The sequence below is a fragment of the Pseudomicrostroma glucosiphilum genome (genome assembly GCF_003144135.1).
Source record: "Pseudomicrostroma glucosiphilum strain MCA 4718 unplaced genomic scaffold BCV69scaffold_11, whole genome shotgun sequence".
In the NCBI taxonomy this organism is placed as follows: Eukaryota; Fungi; Basidiomycota; class Exobasidiomycetes; order Microstromatales; family Microstromataceae; genus Microstroma; species Microstroma glucosiphilum.
In genome coordinates, this window is record NW_020289923.1 from 333,803 (window position 1) to 352,067 (window position 18,265).

The 18,265-nt window shown below is 56.6% G+C and overlaps 8 protein-coding genes across 8 annotated transcripts; 5 read left to right on the top strand and 3 right to left on the bottom strand.

Moving 5' to 3' along the window:
• The first annotated feature begins 559 nt into the window (after positions 1–559).
• On the top strand, positions 560–4,150 carry BCV69DRAFT_272086 (hypothetical protein). The gene is made up of 2 exons (XM_025490966.1): positions 560–1,166; positions 1,253–4,150. The coding sequence occupies exons 1-2, from the start codon at positions 938–940 to the stop codon at positions 3,700–3,702; spliced, it is 2,679 nt and encodes an 892-aa protein (XP_025346632.1). The 5' UTR covers positions 560–937; the 3' UTR covers positions 3,703–4,150.
• A 186-nt stretch (positions 4,151–4,336) lies between these two features.
• BCV69DRAFT_40732 (putative rRNA pseudouridine synthase) lies at positions 4,337–6,412 on the bottom strand. The gene is made up of 3 exons (XM_025495257.1): positions 6,117–6,412; positions 5,362–6,019; positions 4,337–5,276 (listed from the first exon to the last, which is right to left on the bottom strand). Exons 1-3 carry the CDS (start codon positions 6,243–6,245, stop codon positions 4,549–4,551), a joined length of 1,515 nt encoding a protein of 504 aa, XP_025346633.1. The 5' UTR covers positions 6,246–6,412; the 3' UTR covers positions 4,337–4,548.
• Positions 6,413–6,636: 224 nt separating this feature from the next.
• BCV69DRAFT_284104 (ribosomal protein L22e) lies at positions 6,637–7,381 on the top strand. The gene is made up of 2 exons (XM_025492926.1): positions 6,637–6,889; positions 6,990–7,381. The coding sequence occupies exons 1-2, from the start codon at positions 6,688–6,690 to the stop codon at positions 7,172–7,174; spliced, it is 387 nt and encodes a 128-aa protein (XP_025346634.1). The 5' UTR covers positions 6,637–6,687; the 3' UTR covers positions 7,175–7,381.
• On the bottom strand, positions 7,161–9,330 carry BCV69DRAFT_284106 (hypothetical protein). The gene has a single exon (XM_025492927.1). The coding sequence runs from the start codon at positions 9,178–9,180 to the stop codon at positions 7,588–7,590; it is 1,593 nt and encodes a 530-aa protein (XP_025346635.1). The 5' UTR covers positions 9,181–9,330; the 3' UTR covers positions 7,161–7,587.
• A 273-nt stretch (positions 9,331–9,603) lies between these two features.
• BCV69DRAFT_261640 (MFS general substrate transporter) lies at positions 9,604–11,696 on the top strand. Its single transcript, XM_025490703.1, has 2 exons — positions 9,604–10,015; positions 10,119–11,696. Exons 1-2 carry the CDS (start codon positions 9,707–9,709, stop codon positions 11,433–11,435), a joined length of 1,626 nt encoding a protein of 541 aa, XP_025346636.1. The 5' UTR covers positions 9,604–9,706; the 3' UTR covers positions 11,436–11,696.
• BCV69DRAFT_41072 (histidinol phosphate phosphatase H) lies at positions 11,614–13,205 on the bottom strand. The gene is made up of 2 exons (XM_025495259.1): positions 12,223–13,205; positions 11,614–12,140 (listed from the first exon to the last, which is right to left on the bottom strand). The coding sequence occupies exons 1-2, from the start codon at positions 13,099–13,101 to the stop codon at positions 11,793–11,795; spliced, it is 1,227 nt and encodes a 408-aa protein (XP_025346637.1). The 5' UTR covers positions 13,102–13,205; the 3' UTR covers positions 11,614–11,792.
• A 1-nt stretch (position 13,206) lies between these two features.
• Positions 13,207–15,489, top strand: BCV69DRAFT_40784 (hypothetical protein). Its single transcript, XM_025495258.1, has 5 exons — positions 13,207–13,628; positions 13,716–14,109; positions 14,186–14,544; positions 14,617–14,772; positions 14,857–15,489. The coding sequence occupies exons 1-5, from the start codon at positions 13,328–13,330 to the stop codon at positions 15,270–15,272; spliced, it is 1,626 nt and encodes a 541-aa protein (XP_025346638.1). The 5' UTR covers positions 13,207–13,327; the 3' UTR covers positions 15,273–15,489.
• A 217-nt stretch (positions 15,490–15,706) lies between these two features.
• On the top strand, positions 15,707–17,973 carry BCV69DRAFT_300304 (heat shock protein 70; the record flags this gene model as incomplete). The annotated part of the gene is made up of 3 exons (XM_025494443.1): positions 15,707–15,805; positions 15,977–16,049; positions 16,127–17,973. 3 exons carry the CDS (start codon positions 15,707–15,709, stop codon positions 17,971–17,973), a joined length of 2,019 nt encoding a protein of 672 aa, XP_025346639.1.
• Positions 17,974–18,265: the final 292 nt, after the last annotated feature.

Genomic DNA, 18,265 nt, shown 5'->3' on the forward strand with positions numbered 1-18,265 from the left:
GCCGAACGAAGAAAGACTTTGCTCTGACTGACAGCCGAGAGGAAAATTCCTCAGTATGTGTGTGTGTGTGTGAGAGAGAGAGTGCGTGTGTGCGGTCTTCTGATCTCGGCTGGGTGCCGCTGACTGAGCTGAACCAAGGTAGGCAGGGCTTCTTCGCGTCTGTGCTTGGGAAGGGCGAGCGGAGCAGCGGCAGTGTGTGTGTGTGTGTGTGTGTTTGTGTTTGGATCTGTCGTCGAGGCCGGCGGGCGGCAAAGGCAAAGGAAAAAGGCCTGGGGCCGGTGAGGGGCGGCTTGGGCAGTAGAGGAGTGTGATGTGCCCCTCCGCTTGGCAACTCTTTCGCCACCCTGCGTCGGCGGCCTCTTTGCAGCAGCAGCAGAGATGGATTGCCTTGCCGTGCCGTGCTGCCCCTAATTTCCGCTGCCACCCACCCACCCATACCCCGACTGCCTCAACACTCACCGCCGCACACCTTCAGATCAGACGCACACACACACACACACACACACACACCTTCCACCGCCCCCACCTCCTCTTTCCCTTTCTTTCCTACCATCAACATATTACTACCCCCTTTCCCCCCTCATCCCCTCAAGTATCCCCCTACCCCCCTTTCTTGTCCTACCCCTCTTCTCTTCCATACCCCTTGACTTCAAGAGCGTCGTAGGCACCCCCAGTGGAAAAACACAGCACCCACTATCTTCGCGCAGACGCAGGACTTCCGACGTCACGCACACACACACACACACACTCAAGGTCTGCTTCCCGACGAACACTTTACTTCATCTCCTGATTTGACGACACTCCCGACGAGCGACTAGCGTTGCTGTCCCCCATCACCATTATCATTACGACTAGATAATACACACGGGACTTTTCAACTCTCCCACGCCCTTGACACAGCCCCACCACCCTCACCCACTCTTCTTTGCCACACAACATGGCACACCACACCGGCGGCTACCAACAGCCCCAGGACACCTATATGCACTCGAATGCATCCCAGTTCGACAATCAATACCAGAGCGGAGGATACAGGGATGAACCTGGATATACCGGACAGCAGACACCCCAGAGCGACTACTATGGAGCCGGTGGAGATGGCACTCACGACTCTGCCAGGTATGGCGCCGGCGCTGGTGCTGTCGGCGGTACTGGCTACAACCCAGGTGAGTAGAATTGAATACTTCGTGTGGCTCTCCATGGACAGTTCACCTGACCAATTACTCCTCACCTTTCCTGTGCTCACCCTCAGCTCAAGAGTCTGCCAACAAGTACTCGTACGCACCACCAAAGAAGACCAAGTCAAAGAAGCTGATGTGGATCATCATTGCCATTGTTGCCCTCATCGTTATCATTGGTGCTGTTCTCGGTGGAGTCTTTGGCTCTAGGGCAGCCAGCAGCAGTAGCAGCGGTAGTGGCGGTAGCGGTAGCGGCAGCGAAGCAGGTTCCGCCAGCAGCTTCTCCGGCCAATCCGCCGCTGCTCGTGTGGCCAACATCCCTTCTTCAGTCTCTTCGTCAGCTGCTGCTGCTGCCAGCGCTGGCGGCAAGAACGACGTCTTCTTCGATGGCACTGACTTGTACGGCAACCCTTACTGGGTCAGCTCCAACCTCGACGCCTCTGCACCTGCCCAGGGCGAGGAAGTCGTCTCGTGCTCAGACTCCAACACACCCGACGGCACCCTCTCCGCTACCTCCCTTCGTAGCCACCCTCGTCTCATGACCACTGGACCTGAGTGGAGCTGCCTCCCCCAGAAGATCGCCAAAGACGCCTACCTTACCGTGTGGAACGCTTCGATCTTCGCCAACGCGTCTGCCTTCTATGATCTTCCCCCTATCAACTACACCTTCGATGGTGACCCGGCCAGTGGCTCTGGTATCCTCGACCCTGCTCGTGAGACCCAACTTCGTATCAAGACCTGGGCGTACGCGTACATGATCAGCAACGACACCAAGTGGCTCGACAGGACCTGGACAGAGATGGTCGCCGTCGCCGGTAACTCTACTACAGACGTTTGGGACGCCTCCGAAGACATTCCTGGGGCCACAAAGAACGAGACTTGGAACCCAGACCATTTCCTCGATCTTGCTGAATTGACTGCTGCCTTTGCCATTGGATACGACTGGCTCTACGACGCCTGGAAGCCTTCTCAGAGGGAAGCAATCATGTGGACCATCATCACCTTTGGACTCAACCAGGGTGTTGATTACTACAAGACTGGCGCTGCCTGGTGGAGTGAGACCTTAAACGGTAACGGTAACTGGAACTGTGTCTGCAACTCGGGTCTCATCCTTGGTGCCCTCGCCATTTGGAGTGAAGACCCTACCGATGCATCACAGACCATCATCAACGAAGCTCTGCCCAACATGCGCCAGAACTGCATGCGAGGAGCCGGCAGCGATGGAACCTGGTCCGAGACTCCCAACTACTGGTACTTTGGTACCAATGCTCAGGCTCGCGCTCTCTCGGCGCTGATCTCCTCCACTGGCTCCGACCAGGGTCTCAGTGCAGCCAACTCCAACTGGAACCTCACTGGACAGTACCACATGTACGTCGGTGGCCAAGCTGGTCTCTTCGCATACGGCGACAACGGACCCAACAAGTTCTCTACCAATGCCAACGGAATGTTCCTGTGGGGCAAGCTCGCCAACCTGCCCATCTACTCTCTGTACCAGCGAGACCGTGCTGATGCAGCCGACCCTCTGAGCATGTTCTGGTACGACACTGGTGTCACCGGATCCTTCTGGAATGGCCTCGCCCTGGACAAGTTCTTCAACAACAACCACTCGTCGTGGGGCAGCATGCGAAGCTCTTGGACCGACTTCACTGGTACTTACGTGGCCATGAGGGCTGGTAATGCCACTGGTTCGCAGACTCACGGAGATCTGGATGCTGGAGACTTTGTCATTGACGCCCTGGGAACCCGTTGGGCCGGAGAGTACGGAAGCGGAAACTACCTTTCCACCGACTACTTCACAAGTGAGGCTCAGAACGCCGTCCGATGGCAATACTACCGCAAAGGTACGCAGGGTCAGAACACTCTGGTGATCAACAAGGAGAATCAGGCGGCCAGCTGCCTGCCCACCAACACCATGGACTCGACTGGTGCCACGCAGAGTTCCAGCATCAACTACGTTCCGGGCACCAGCGACATCGCCTACTTCATCACAGACATGAGCGACTGCTATAACCAGACTAGCGGTACGATCAAGCGCGGTATTCGATTCCTCAATGGCCGTCGTCAGGTCCTGCTGCAGGACGAGGTCTCGGGCGGCTCGGGTATCACCTCGATCGAGTGGCGTGTACAGACCAATGCCACCATCTCTCTCAATGCCAACAAGACTCAGGCCACCCTCACCATTTCCCAAGTGACCGACGCAAACTCCTGGGGTAACCTCTCCGACCCTCTCGTCTCTAAGCTGCCCCAGAAGCAGACGATGCTGGTCAGCCTGATCAACTCAGGCTCAGCCACTTTCGCCGTGGAGACTCCACCCGCGCGAGTGTACGGCAGCGACCCCAACACTGCTTCGGGTGAGCAGGGAGACCAGCCCAACCCTGGTGTGTCGGTGCTCAAGGTCGACTTCCCTTCGACGACGGGGATGCTCCAGGTGCTGTGGCAGCCACAATGGGAGAACCTGGGAGATGCGGACAAGGCTACACCGAACAATGTGTCGCTGTCCAACTGGAGTCTCACATCGCACTAAGTCGCGAGCCGCTCAGCGCGAAGCGCGAGCGAAGGGATGCGAGCGTCTGGCCATAGATGGACATTGGCTCCCCTGCGTTCGACTGTTCTGCCACTTCCTGCTCCAGCTCCAGCCTCTTCTTCGGTCTTTCCAATCATCGCACACATCGCATCTTGCAATCTCTCTCGGTCTTTCTTCCCCCACCCTTTCCCCCATCTCCTCTTTCTTCCACTAGTCTTTTCCTAGCCTGCTTTGCCTTTTTCCCCACTCGCCCTCGCCTTCGCTTCGCTTCGAGTCGATTTCTTTTCCATCCAACTCGCGATCCCTCTTCTCCTCTTGTACACTTCTTCCATCTCATCAAAGGCCCCCCTACCCCCCCTTTTTCAGTCAGACGAAAAAAATCTTGATCGACCGATCGACAACAAGGACAATACAATACAATGAACTACAATGATCATACACTCCTTTTCTTACTCTGTACGTGCGTTGCGTGTGCGTGTGCGTGTGCGTGTGCTAAGAGGAATGCAGACTTAAGTCAGTCGACCTCGACTTGACTCGACTCGACTTGACTTGACTTGACTCGACTTGACCCGACTTGGATGAAAAAGAGAGGAGGGGGGGGAAAAACAAGAAAAGAAAACGACAAGAGGGTCAGATCGAACAAGGGAAGGGAAGGGAAGGGAAGGTGGATGAGGACGAGCACAAGGATGAGAACAAAAGTGCGATTGCGTGTACACGAAGCAGCGAAAAAAGAAAGAGCCAGGAAGACGACAGTAGAGAATTTCGACAAAGAGTGGGCGATTGAGGGGGAAGGGTGGGTGGGGGGAGAAAGACAATAGTCACAAGTCTCTACTAAAGAGGCTAGAGCTAAGCGTCCTTTGACTTTTTCGCCTCCTTTGCCTCCTTCTTTGCCTTCTTTGCCGCCTTTCTTGCCTTTTTCTCCTCTTCCGTCTCTCCCTCGCGCTTACTCGATACACCCGTCTCATCTGCCTTGTCTCCTTCCTCGTCTGCTTTCCTCTTCTTCGACGAGTCTGACGCAGACGTCGCAAGGGCAGTGGCGGCACTAGTGGCTGCACCAGCTGCTGCTGCTGCCGTTGCTGCCAAATCGCTAGACACTGCCGGAGGTGGTGCGGCGGCAGCGCTACCGCTGACATTTTCTGCCGCTCCAGAGTAGTCTACATAGCCCTTTGACCATCCCTCTGGTGTAACTCCGGGCAGAGCCTTTCCATGCTTGTCCAGCTTTCCATCTTTGACCATCTTCTTCTTCTCAATGGCCTTGGGTCCTAGACCCCACCTGCGAGGGTAAGTGTCCCGCTCCATGATGCACCGCTTCACCTTTGCGACGATGCCGTGGTCTGCTGTAGCCAGGTCCGCCGTGGTCATCTGGGCAATGGCAAGGGCAATGGCCTCACCCTTTGTGGTGATTAGCACAACCTCTTCGTTGAGCTCGATTTGGGCCTCGTAGCGGAGCAGACCAGGAATCATTAGCTTGGCACCGTAGCAGACGGCATTGACGGCCGAATCCTTGACGACGATACGCTTGTACCCCACTAGGAGAGCTTCGAGAGGACGAATGACTCGGCGGAGGTAGGATTCTGGGAGAGGTGGGCAGAGAGAACAGATGAGCGTCAGCGATGCATTCTTAAGATACACCCTTGCGTGTGTCTGCTTCCTACTTACCATCTCGCTGGTTGTCGTACAGCCATTGAGCGTCCAGAACATCGTGCATGGTGACAATGTCATCGTTCTCGCTCAATGCTCCCGACCTGACTCTCCTCAGCTCCTGCATGTGACCTCCCACACCCAACAGCAGACCCAAGTGAACACACAATGTCCTAATGTATGTTCCTGCTTCACAGCTAACCCAGAAGACGGCCAAGTGCCTCTTGTTGTCAAATTCAAGCAACTTGGACTCGTAGATGGTCCTGATTCTCAATTGACGCTTCACAGCCGAGATGAGCGGAGGTCTTTGGAAGAGGGCTCCAGTCAGGGTATCGATGGCCTGGGGCAGCTTCTTGACGTCCTCAAGGGAGTCGTGCAGCCTAAGTACTGCCACGTACTCCTTACCGGCTCCCTGCTGCGACTTGACTAGACGGGTGGCTCGGTCGATGCATACGATGAGGCAACCAGTGACTTTGGGGTCAAGAGTACCAGAGTGACCAGTCTTCTCCACCCTGAGAATCCTCCTGATCCATGCCACCACTTCGTGAGAGGATGGGTTAGAGGGCTTGTCCAGGTTGATCACGCCGGACTTTACGTAGGACTGCAGGTCACGCTTGAGGGGGGAGCAACCATGAGGGATGGGTGTGAAGTGCGAGGAGCGGACAAGGAGTTGGTCCTGTGGGTGCAAGAGGTGCGGAGGGGAGGCAACAAGGGGGAAAGTGTGAGCATGTAGTTTGAGAGAATCTTCTATCTACCATCTTCCCTCTGCTCACGTAGTTCTTGAGCAAGAGGGGCCACTGTGCGGTGTTGAGGATGGGACCCGTCTTCTCTGGCTTGATCATGTAGTCATTGGCTGCCTGCTGCTGGGCGGAAGTGGACGACTCGCCGAGTACGGCAGCCATGGTGGGCGAGTGGTGTGGGTGAAGGACGAGGAGGGTGGAGGTGATGAGGTGAAGGGGGCGAGGCAAGGGGATGTCTGCGTGAGGATGCGTACGATGAACGTAATTGTCTGCTGCCCTGTCTACTCTTGGCCGGTGAGCAGGAAGGATGGCGTACGATCCTGTGTCCGCCGTCGCTGTGCCTGTGTCCCGCTTTCCTTGCTGCTCCCACTCCAGGCGACAAAATCCAAATCTTCGCTCGCCTGTCCCTCGGCACCGCGCACAGCGGCAACCTCCGCTCCGCCCAGCCCAGCCTCGTCCGCCTGCCCACCGCCGCCCGCCTGGGAAAAAAGGAGCGTTCCGAGTGCTGACTTGGTCACACTTCCTCCCTTCTTCTCCTCATCCTTTTGCCAAATATAGCTGGTAGAGTCACACTTCCCACAACCACACCACCTCTTTTGTCAAAATGGCCGTCACCAAGCTCGCAGCTCCCAAGTCCACCACTGGCAAGACCAAGTCTTCCGGCCAGAAGTACTTCATTGACTTCTCTGGTCCCGCTGCCGATGGAATCCTCGACGCTGCTGGCTTCGAGAAGTTCCTTCACGACAGGATCAAGGTTGACGGCAAGGCCGGTCAGCTCGGAGATGTCGTAAAGGTCTCCAAGGAGGGTGAGTAGTCTCGCAGGCTAGGAGAAGTAGAGGTGGTGTACAGAATGGAAAGACTGATACCACCCACCCCACTCTGCTTCCTTCCTTCTTCCTTCTCCAGGCGAGGGCAAGATCAACATCACCACCACCATCCCCTTCTCCAAGCGATACCTCAAGTATCTCACCAAGAAGTACCTCAAGCGATCTCAGCTCCGAGACTGGCTTCGTGTCGTAGCCACCTCCAAGAACGGTTTCGAGATCAAGTTCTTCAACGTCTCCCTTGACAACGAGGAGGAGGAGGAATAAGCGCATCGCATCGCACCGTGAAGGCTGCTTTGTTTCGCTAGCTTCTTCACCTGAGGGAGAAAGGGAAGCGAGGTGGTAGTGATGGATCGGTAGAGAGATAGAGGTGGGAGAGAAAGTTGGTCGGGACAGGGACTTTCAGTCCGCTTCGGACCATACCACCAGACCTCTCTACCCTCTGCTTCGATGTCGAACTTGCTCTGGTGCACGTTGCTGGTGGTCAGAGCGTCCATGGCTCGTGATCATGGGTTGTTGTGATGACCCATTGTAACATCAGTTCAAACCATTCCCCCAAAATACGAATGCCTTGCCATTCACTGCCTTGTCACGTCACATTCGCTATGTCTGCTGCTCATTAGTTGAATCTTGTCTAGTCTAGTTCGGAGAGGCATCTATCTCATGACCGACCACCCCCTCTACAGCTTCGCATCTAAATGTCTCCTCAGACTCTCCAATCGCTCAATCGCCCTCCTCCGCCTCTGATCCATCTCACTCTCCGTATCCATCTCTTCCTCACCCTCCCCTCCCTCATCCACCACTTGCGTCAAATCAGGCGGGCTGGCATACGCAGCAGCGGCATACGGTGCATTGATCTCCTCGTGATACCCATAGCCATGGCCCATGCGCCCCTCCAGAATCGAAATGTCGTACTCGATGCGCGCTAGCTGGACTCGACGCTGGATCCGTCGAGCTGTCCGATCTAGACCGCTCGTAGGCATGGGAGCAGCAGCTCCCCCTGTGCCTGATGCTCCTCTTACCGTGTCCGCTCCTTCGGCCTCCTCTAGACGCCTCTTGAGGTCTGCTAGCTCATCGCGCATTTTCGCCTTGCTATCCTGTCCGTCGTCGACTCTCGACGCGGTGGAGCGAGAGTGGGAGGAGGAGGAGGTCGAAGGACCAAGCAGGAAGGAGAGAGCCTCGCGCGGATCGGTAGACTGGATAGCGTGCAATGGTTCCGGTGCAGGCTGATACGCCGCGGCCTCCTCGACCGCTTTGCTCCTAGTCTGCCCTTCAAACCCATCCTGCAGTTGCGATTCATTGCGGACGTCAGAGCCAGTCGCCTGTCGGCGGTCCTCCTCGGCCGTGCCTGCTTCCTCCGCCGCTAAGAGGTCCATGAACCCGCCCTGTTCTGCGGTTCTAGGCGCGCCTGGAGCTGGCCGCCCATCTGATGGAGGCCACGCACTCGTAGCATTTGCAGAGGTAGAGAAGTCAGGTACCAGGTCCGGTGCGGGGCGCAGGGCCTTTTCCCATGCATGCACGAGATCGGCCTCCTGCTCTGCATACTCTGCAGTTCTCGGATCAGAAGAGACGACACTTGGCATGGGGATGGAGCTAGCCCATGCCTCGTGGTAGGCTGGGTCTAGCAGGTCCTCTGTGCTTGGGTCCTCTTGGCGATCCAGACCGCTGCCCAGCCCCTGCGTGTCGCGATCGTGCGACGATTGTCTCTCCCCTCTTTCAGCGTGTTGTCCCGTGCGGGACAGGCGAGAGGAGGCGCCGAGGGATTGTCTCCTGACGACATCGTGGAGGCCTCGATTCAGGGCTTCAAAGGATCCATACTCGGCCGCCGATGGGCTAGTCGCATTAAAGTTTGCAACACTCGGGTACGACGAGGACGAAGCTGGCAAGGCAAAGTGCGGGGTAGACGCGGTGGACGCCGTAGTGCGGAAACCTTGTCGAGGTCCTGTTCCGCTGCGCGAAGCTGCTGACGAGGGCGTCGAAGTCGAGGCTTCTGCTAGGAGGGAAGGGTCCCCGGCCGAGCCTCCCGATTGAGGTTGAGCGGCAACTCCTTTGCCGTTGGAAGTGAGGATGTTTGACAGCGATGAGGAGAGATCGGCGGAGTGCCCTAGCGCCGATCGAAGTAAGGAGGATTGTTTAGCGGGTGCGCTCCCTTGGTCACTCGCCGACGCAGCGGGAGGATCGGAGGCTTTTCCCTTGCCCTTGGCCGAGGGCGAAGGCGCGGCACCTTCACGCGGGTAGGGAGAAGGAGGAGGAGGGCCGTCTTGTGGTGGCATTAGGACAGAATGGATTGGAAGGGAAGACGTCGTGTGGGAAAGTGCTCCCCGTTCTACCCAAGCTTAAGCCACGCCTTTTCCGTCTGCGTCGGACTCCGCCTGGATACGGCCGGGTGACCAACGCCCTCCCCTGTGCAGCACACGTCTCCTCGATCGAGGATTGAACAAGCAAGGAGCAACGGAGGCTGGATCGTCGACCTGCCAGGCCAGGCCACCTTGGAGTCGAGGGGAGCAAGTGTCGTGCAATCGCCGGCCGACGGCGTCCTGTATCGGCGGTATCGGGAGCAGCCTGTGGGAAGTCTGTCGTACGAGAAACGCGGGGAAACGCGAAATCGATCAGCCACAGCAATTCGCTGTTTCTCTCGGCCGTCTGACTCGTATCGCAAAGTACCTCCGCCTTGCTCCCGGACCCACACGCTTGGGCTCGTGAAATGACTTTTCAGTCATCACTATACCATCACTTTCATCCCTGCACCTCATCCTTCCTCCCTATTGAGCACGCCGCACCTATAGCGATCCATTCACCATGGACGTGAAGCCTGTTCGTAGCTCCGATGGGTCGGCCAAGAGCGAGATGGGTGCCATTGCACCTCCCACTCTCCTCAACGACGCCGATGATCTCGACCGACAAATTGCCACTATGTCGCCGGAGGAGTACGCAAAGGTAGAGAAGAAGCTCAAGATCAAGATGGACCTTCAAGTCGTCCTTCTCTGCGGTGTCTTCTATCTCCTGAGCTTCCTCGACCGGACAAATATTGCAAGCGCCCGGATCATGGGATTGGTGGAGGATCTGAAGCTCTCGGAGCATGATTTCAGCGTCGTCCTGACCGTTCTCGTGAGTAGACGGGCAATGATGCGCCTGCAGAGCGAAGAGACTTCATACACATGCACGAAAGACTGACCGTACGCTGTGGCCATATTACTTGCCCACATCATAGTATCCCACATATATCTGCTTCGAGATCCCTTCCAATCTTCTGCTCAAGAAGGTCGGAGCTGCACGACTGCTCCCAACGCTCGTCGTTTGCTGGGGTATTGCATGCATCACACAAGGTGTCGTCACCACCAAGACCGGTCTATACATCAATCGTATTTTCTTGGGTCTAGCAGAAGCAGGACTTCTACCCGGTCTGATCCTCTACAGCACCTTCTTCTACAAGCCTTCTGAAATTCAATTGCGACAAGCGATCTACTTCGGTGGTGCATCCATGGCTGGTGCTTTTGGAGGCCTCATCGCCGCCGGTATCGAGAATATCCAGGCTGCAGGATGGAATCCATGGAGGTGGCTCTTTATTGTTGAAGGGCTGCTCACCGTCTTCGTCGGCTTCATCTGCTTCTTCCTGCTGCCCAACGGCCCTGAGAAGCTCAAAGGTCTCACACCTCTTGAGAAGCGAGTCGCTTTGCACCGTGTGGGCAAGGGATCTGGACAGGACTATGCAGCGGGAGAGAAGCATGCTGCTCTTATCAACCCTGGTCAGGATCAGTTCGCCCCTGTCGGCAACCCCGACATTGAGCGTGAGACGCACAGATTCAAATTGAACGTCTTCTGGAAGGTCGCCACCGACCCCTTTGGGCTTCTACTGGCTATGGTGAACTTCTGTACGGTCGTCGGTGTCTTCTCCACCGCGTTCTTCGCACCCACCATTGTGCGCTCCCTAGGAATCTCCACTCAGCGCACGACCATCCTACTCCTGACGGTGCCTCCCTACATCGCTTCTTTCCTCTTCTCAATTGCTCTGGGTGTGTTTGCGGGTCGGTATCGCTGGCGTGGTGGAGCCTGCTTCATGGGCATTACCCTAGCCATCGTCGGATATGCAACTGCATACGCTGCCTCTACTCCAGCTGGTGGCTATGCTGGACTGATCATCATGTCCATGGGATCATTTTCCCTCGGTCCTATCATCTTCGCTTGGTCCTCACTTGGGACATGGAGTCACTACAAGCGCGCCATCACCGTCGCCTTGATGATCGTCTTCTCCAACTCGGGAGCCATCGTCAGTGTCTGGCTAGACTTTCCCGAAGAGGGAAGCGTGCAACATGCCTCTGGCTTCCTCATCAACCTAGCCCTGAACATTGCTGCCCTCTTCTTCCTTGCCGCACTTGAGACCTACGTCTGGTACGACAGGAGGGAAAAGGCGGCCGGGAGGAGAGATTGGAAGGCCGATAAGGTCAGGGAACAATTCCCAGGCGCTACACCCGAGCAGGTCAGAGAGTACTTGGGCGACGAGGCGGCTGAGTTCAAGCGGGACTATTAGAAGAAGCATGTCCCTTGCTCAATGCCTTCATTCCTTCCGTACTCGTCCTTCTCGCTTCTCGAACTTCTCACCCGGAATGGGTTTCTTCCCTCCTCCTTCATGCCCTTTTAGATCTCCATAACGATAATGTCCGCGCCCTGCCTGTCACCATACCTCTCTCCACACTTGTCATTATCAAGAAGCCAAATTCAATTCTCGTGTCTATCATACATCTTGCGATCGCTCCAGAAGTGCATCTTGTCGGGTCTCCCTGCTGCCGCTCCCGACTCATCGACGCTGCTCGTGGCCATGCCAATGAGCAGATTTCCGATCAATGGGTGGGGATTTAGGAGCCGCTCGTGTAAAGTCGCCATCAGCTCATGTCTTCCTTGCATTCAGGCGTGCCTGTCGCTCCTCAAGGCCCTTCCAGAATGGATCGCGCTCCCATCCTGTGACTTCTCGAGCGATACAACCCCTCGCGAAGGTCAAGGGCGCTCCATCGCCCGGTCTTGTTGCTGACCCCCTCTTCTTCCGATCTTCTTCACTTTGCTCGCCTTGGGAAGACCAAGACGTCTGCTCAGCTTCCGAGGGTAGGTCAAGGTGGTAGATGGAGGTGACGCCGGCGGAGAGAAGGTACGACCTGGACGCAGAGTAGGAAATGCCCACGTGGGTGGGACCGTGGGCGTCATCTGACAGGCATAAGCGTCCGCCGAGGGCGAGTATCCGCTGTGGTGTGGCGACCCGGAACAGCCTTCGTGTCAGTGTCACTTTGCCTCCCATGACCCGACTATGCTGCCTGCTTACTCACGTCCAAAACGTCTCGAGCGGGATACGGCGTGTCCCAGCTCTTGCGCAGACTGGCGCTATTGATCTCGAACAGAGCTCCGTAGCTGACGGCGAGCCTGACATTCCTGTCAACTACCTTTGCCAACTCCTCTCTCAAAGGTGCCACTCCACTCGGGTTTTCCGCCTCTACTTTACCCGCACTTTCTCCGGAAGGGAGCAGGACGAAACCAGGCATGAAGAGCCGGCAGAGATCGAAGTGACCGATGACTTCAGGCCGGAGCTGGTCTATCATCTGATATTGCGCCTCGAAGTAGCTCAGACAGAGCCGGAGGCGAGCTGGCGTGTCATCCCCTGCCGTATCCTCGGGAAACTTGAAGTGGTCCACGGCCCGATCGAAGGTGGCTTTGTCGAAGTCGATTGGGATCCCAACGGGGGCCAAAGGCGCTTGCTCGGATTGGGTGGGATAGGCGATACCACCAGCATGGTGGACGCTACCCACCAGGTAGTCTATCATGCCTCTGCCGAGAGATGCTCCAGTCTGACTCGAGCTTGCTTCACCGCCAAGGACCCGACTTGACAAGAAGCGTCCCGTCTGCCTTGAGATCCACTCCGTTTCTGCCCCTACCAGGACTTTCATGTTGCGTGGCTCCCTTTGATACCTGCTCTGCAGTCTCCGGGCCTCAGTGAGGTAGCCTTGCCACTTTTGGAACAGACTCTTTGGTGTGCTCCCCTCTCCTACCTCCTCTGGATACAGCTCTGCCTCGAGCTCCCGAGGGACATGCTCCGACAATCCGTACACCTTAAATCCCAGGGAGGCAGCTCTTGAGAGCATTCCCTCTGGGTGGGAGTCTGGATGAGCATGCGAGCAAAAGAGCGCCGAGTGAGAGTGGTGTGAATGCATTCCGATCACAAGACACAAGGCTGTCTAGAGGTTGAAAGCACGTTGACTTGAAGCAAAGGTGCGCTCGAGGCAGAGAGGGTACGAGTAAGCGGCCGGCGGGAGGAAGTGCGCCGCTTCGCGCCTCTTTAAATTCCCGTCGCGTATCCGGGAGAGTAACACTTCAGGCGAGCTCTCACCTTTCTCTTCCTTCCAGCCTACCAGCCCACCCTCCAATAGCGACACAGCGATGACGACTTCGACGTCGTCGAATCAGCTGGATCCTACTGTGACCTCACTGCTGTCTTCACATCTGCTCAACAAGGGCCTCTTCCTCACATATCGCCTCCTGTCGCGAGAGCTCTCACTTCACGTCCAAGAGGCCAGGTCCGCTCTTGAAGCCTTCTATGAGCAGCAAGGCAGTGAGCGGCTGAAAGCATGCTGGGTTGTACAAGGGACACTCAAGCCAGTGAGGGACGGACTGGTCACGGACGCGGAGGATGAGGTGAAAGAAGAGGCAATCCTCCTTGTGGGCGAAGAGAAGCTAGAGGGTGAGTTGTGCGTCGAGGAGGCCGGTTCGCCCTGGCAGGAAATTGCAGTACAGCTGTTGATCATGATTTCTTTCCGTGTTACGACAGAGACGAAAGCTCTCTTCTCGCCAGCTCCGTCTGTGCAGATCTACTCCCTCAGCCCAGCCTCCTCCTCCTCTTCGTCCCTCACCTCGATGGACCTGGCCAACTTCTCAACTGTGCCGCTCCACCTCTCCTCGGAAGCGAAGTATACCCAAGCCTGGGAGCAGGCCGATAGAGGCAAGAAGCTCGGCGTCATATTCAATGAGAGAGTCTCAGAAGGAGACCCACGTGCCGTTGCTGCTGCTAGAGAGCAGGCTCAACAGCAAGCAAAGGCTCAAGCTCAGGCGAATGCTCAGCCGGGTGCAGCCAAGCCGGTCAAGGCGGAGAAGAAGACGGCAGACAGCAGTGCATCGACCTCTCAGGCCAGCAAAGGAACCGGTCTGAACTGGAACAAAGCAAAGTGAGTCGGACGAGGGATCGAGGCAAGTGTCAATTTCGGGCTCTGACATTGTTGACACTCTTCTCTTTGACATCAGGGCGAAACCTACCCCGGATCCTCCTGCCGCAACGGCTTCATCGTCGAAGGCCAAAGCCTCGAAGAAATCAGACCCGCCCCCGAAGGCTGCTGATGACGAGGACGAGCAATATGACTCCGACGTTGAGATGGCTCAGATTGGCTACGCCGATTCAGAAGGAGAGGTGGACGAAGTGCCTGCTGGTAGGGCCAAGACCAAGAGAGCAGACGGTTTACCTGCTCCGAAGTCTACTGCGGGCGACAAAGGTACTGGAAAGAAGGCTGACGGCAAGGGTCCACAGCGCAAGGGGTCTAGCAAGGCTGAGCTGGAGAAGATGATGGACATGGATGACGATGATGCTCCTGGCGAGGCCATACCGGGTAAGTCGCAATGACGAGGAGGGCGCATTATAGACAGGACGAAGCTGACCGGCGTTGTTGATCTCTTCGCAGATGTCGAGGCTGCAGACTCGGCTGCGACCTCGCTGATGAAAGGTACAGAAGACGATGGGGAAGAGGCGAGCAAGGCAGCACCGGTGAGGCGGAAAGTGCGGAGGCAGAAGAGAACGGTACGCAAGCAGCGGTCGAAAGACGAGAAGGGTTATATGCGTAAGTTCACAATGCTCATCAAAATACCAAATGCTCTGAGAGAGGCTGACCGTTGTCCGCCCTTGCTCTGGCCGGCCCAAACAGGGACGCAAGAGGTCAGTGATTATGAGTCGTACTCGGACTGGACAGAATCAGAGGAAACAGCGCCAGCGAAGAAGCAAGGGGCAAAGTCATCTAGCACTGGCGGCACGAAGAGCAAAGCTGCTCGCACAGATTCGGCGTCTTCAGCAGGGACAGCCAGTAGGGTACAGAAGAGCGAGGCATCAACTTCTGCTTCCGCCGATGGGTCGCAGAAGGCCGCTGCTGCATCTGCATCTCCGGAAAAAGAAGATGCGACATCAGCTCGACCTTCCAAGAGTCCTTCGCCGTCCAAACAGGCCTCTACTGGTGGTCAGAAGAGCGGCACTGGCAGTGGAGGCGCAAGTGCAGGTGGAGGTGGTACGGGCAGCAAGGCCAAGGGCGGTCAGAGCAAGCTCAGCAGCTTCTTCAAGAAGGGCTGAGCGTGCGAGTGATTAGGCCGCTGAGCTAGTCTTTGTACGAAATGTAGTGATCCTGTCACACGACCATGATCCTTCTCTCCCTCATGTCCAAATCGCGGGTGGTGTCGCCTCTGGTTGCTTACTCAGCCGAAGGCCGAACTCGGAAGCAGGGCGGGCGTAGGCGCGAGGCGGGGGGCGGACTGACGAGGCGAGGCAGTGACCGCGCAGTGACGGAAGACGAAAAAGATGAGGGGAGAGATGATTCCAGTCGAAGGGCTTCCCACTCCTTCTTGGCCACCCGAAATCGATCAAGTCATCTCAGTATATCAACCCTCCCCACCCATCATCTACGAGGCTCCACGATCCCCCCATTGGCCTCTGTCTCATAGCTATACCCTCTGACTCATCTTCAAAAGACTCTTCCGCATTCCGTCGCTCGCTGATACATACCTACCATGTACGGTCTAGCAAGAGGTCTCCGGGCCGCTGCGCCCTCCACCGCACGAGCGGTCTCGCAACCCCTTTACCGTCAAGCAGCTCAGCCTTCTTTTGCCGTGAGTAGACAAAGCTAGAATCGTAATCGTCAAGTCGCAGGCTACGAGAGCGAAGGATAAGAATCGCTTTTGAGCTTGCCACTCGTAGCTCAGGCCATCAGGTCCTCATCCGCTTGCCACAAATCCATGTACTGACCTCTTTGTCGCCTTTGCCCTTTCCGCCACTTACAGCGAATGGCCCCTCTGGGAGCTCGTTTCAATTCAGGGAAGGTCCAGGGCAGCGTCATCGGTATCGACTTGGGAAGTGAGTCTTACTTCGCGAGCTGTCAGAGCATTCTTTGGGGTCCAGCGTAGCTCACCTGCCTCTTCTCCTGTTTCCAGCCACCAACTCCTGTGTCTCGGTAATGGAGGGTCAGCAAGCTCGTGTCATTGAGAACTCGGAAGGTGGACGTACCACGCCCTCGGTGGTAGCCTTCACAAAAGACGGAGAGCGCCTGGTTGGTGTGCCGGCTAAGCGTCAGGCTGTCGTCAACCCCGAGAACACCCTTTTCGCCACAAAGCGTCTCATTGGACGCAAGTTCCAGGACAAGGAGACCAAGCAGGACATTGACAACGTTCCCTTCAAGATTGTACCTCACTCCAACGGAGATGCTTGGGTGGAAGCTCAGGGCCAGAAGTACTCTCCATCTCAGATCGGAGCCTTCGTTGTTGGAAAGATGAAGGAGACCGCTGCCGCTTACCTGGGCAAGCCCGTGAAGCACGCTGTCATCACCGTCCCTGCTTACTTCAACGACTCGCAAAGGCAGGCCACCAAGGACGCCGGTACCATCGCCGGTCTTGATGTCCTGCGTGTCATCAACGAGCCTACCGCTGCTGCTTTGGCCTACGGTCTCGACAAGCAGGAAGCATCGGTAATCGCCGTGTTCGACTTGGGAGGAGGTACATTCGATGTCTCCATTCTGGAGATGCAGAAGGGTGTCTTCGAGGTCAAGTCGACAAATGGTGACACTCACCTGGGAGGTGAAGACTTCGACATCGTGCTCGTTGAGCACCTCCTTGCCGAGTTCAAGAAGGACAGCGGGATTGACCTCTCCAAGGACCGCATGGCTATTCAGCGTATCCGTGAGGCTGCCGAGAAGGCAAAGATTGAGCTGTCTTCCACTTCGCAGACCGACATCTCCCTCCCCTACATCACTGCCGACGCATCTGGACCCAAGCACATCAACTCGAAGCTGTCGCGTTCTCAGCTCGAGAAGCTGGTGGGCAAGCTGATCGACAGGACTGTCGACCCTTGCAAGAAGGCTCTCTCCGACGCCAATGTCAAGCCCAGCGACATCCAGGAGATCATCATGGTCGGTGGTATGAGCCGAATGCCCAAGGTCGTGGAGACCGTCAAGAACATCTTCAAGCGTGAGCCTTCTAAGGGTGTCAACCCCGATGAGGCTGTCGCCATTGGTGCTTCCATCCAGGGTGGTGTTCTGTCCGGTCAGGTGACCGACATCCTGCTGCTCGATGTCACTCCCCTCTCCCTCGGTATCAACACTCTCGGCGGTGTGTTTACCCGTCTCATCAACAGGAACACCACCATCCCCACCAAGAAGAGCCAGGTCTTCTCGACTGCTGCTGACGGACAGTCTGCTGTCGACATCCAGGTCTACCAGGGAGAGCGAGAGCTCGTCAGGGACAACAAGCTGCTCGGAAACTTCCAGCTGACTGGTATCCCCCCTGCGCCCAAGGGTGTGCCTCAGATCGAGGTCACCTTCGACATTGACGCAGACGGAATCGTCAACGTCTTTGCCCGTGACAAGGCCACCAACAAGGACGCCCAGATCACCATTGCCGCCGGCTCTGGTCTGAGCGACAACGAGATCGAGAGGATGGTGAACGATGCCGAACAGTACGCTGAGACCGACAAGGCTCGCAAGGCCGTCATTGAGGAGTCGAACCGTGCCCAGAGTGTGTCTGCAGAGACCACCAAGGCTCTCGGAGAGTTCAAGGAGCAGATCGACAAGGCCGAGGCTGAGAAGGTTGAGGCCCTGATCAAGGAGGTCGAGGAGATGGCCACCCGTGGCCAGGCTGGTGAGGAGGGACTGGCAGCAGACACGATCCGTGTGAAGATCGATGAGCTGCAACAGGCTTCGCTGTCGCTGTTCAAGAAGGTGTACGAGAGCAGGAGTCAGCAGGGCGAGCAACCGAAGGAGGGCGAGGGAGAACAGAAGAAGGAGTAAATAAATGTAGCGCAGGAGTAGTGTGGCAGGGATAGAGTTGGTGGCGGTCATCAGTTCCCCTTTCCCGGATTGTGGCTCCTTTGTTGTTGCGTAGTTTTCTTTTATCATACACTCTACACCAATTCACCATTCTTCATCGGCATCTGTGTTCGTGGCCTCAGACTAGTCGTGTGAGTGGAAGTCCTTGGCTGCTAGGATCAGTAGCTCCCCCTTGAGATGCTCTCCTTCCGGGGTCAGCGTAAGTCAGCCGCGCGCGCAAGAAAGTCTCACGGACAGAGGGCAGTCATCTTGG

Coding starts and splice junctions, on each gene's coding strand:
- BCV69DRAFT_41072 (XM_025495259.1), bottom strand. CDS start 13,101: ATGCATTCACACCACTCTCACTCGGCGCTCTTTTGCTCGCATGCTCAT. Junction 12,141..12,222: donor CCGCTCGAGACGTTTTGGAC/GTGAGTAAGCAG, acceptor GCCACACCACAG/CGGATACTCGCCCTCGGCGG.
- BCV69DRAFT_40732 (XM_025495257.1), bottom strand. CDS start 6,245: ATGGCTGCCGTACTCGGCGAGTCGTCCACTTCCGCCCAGCAGCAGGCA. Junction 6,020..6,116: donor CCCTCTTGCTCAAGAACTAC/GTGAGCAGAGGG, acceptor TTGCACCCACAG/GACCAACTCCTTGTCCGCTC. Junction 5,277..5,361: donor GTACGACAACCAGCGAGATG/GTAAGTAGGAAG, acceptor CACCTCTCCCAG/AATCCTACCTCCGCCGAGTC.
- BCV69DRAFT_284104 (XM_025492926.1), top strand. CDS start 6,688: ATGGCCGTCACCAAGCTCGCAGCTCCCAAGTCCACCACTGGCAAGACC. Junction 6,890..6,989: donor CGTAAAGGTCTCCAAGGAGG/GTGAGTAGTCTC, acceptor TTCCTTCTCCAG/GCGAGGGCAAGATCAACATC.
- BCV69DRAFT_40784 (XM_025495258.1), top strand. CDS start 13,328: ATGACGACTTCGACGTCGTCGAATCAGCTGGATCCTACTGTGACCTCA. Junction 14,545..14,616: donor TCCTGGCGAGGCCATACCGG/GTAAGTCGCAAT, acceptor ATCTCTTCGCAG/ATGTCGAGGCTGCAGACTCG. Junction 14,773..14,856: donor AGACGAGAAGGGTTATATGC/GTAAGTTCACAA, acceptor CGGCCCAAACAG/GGACGCAAGAGGTCAGTGAT.
- BCV69DRAFT_261640 (XM_025490703.1), top strand. CDS start 9,707: ATGGACGTGAAGCCTGTTCGTAGCTCCGATGGGTCGGCCAAGAGCGAG. Junction 10,016..10,118: donor GCGTCGTCCTGACCGTTCTC/GTGAGTAGACGG, acceptor CCCACATCATAG/TATCCCACATATATCTGCTT.
- BCV69DRAFT_284106 (XM_025492927.1), bottom strand. CDS start 9,180: ATGCCACCACAAGACGGCCCTCCTCCTCCTTCTCCCTACCCGCGTGAA.
- BCV69DRAFT_272086 (XM_025490966.1), top strand. CDS start 938: ATGGCACACCACACCGGCGGCTACCAACAGCCCCAGGACACCTATATG. Junction 1,167..1,252: donor CGGTACTGGCTACAACCCAG/GTGAGTAGAATT, acceptor GCTCACCCTCAG/CTCAAGAGTCTGCCAACAAG.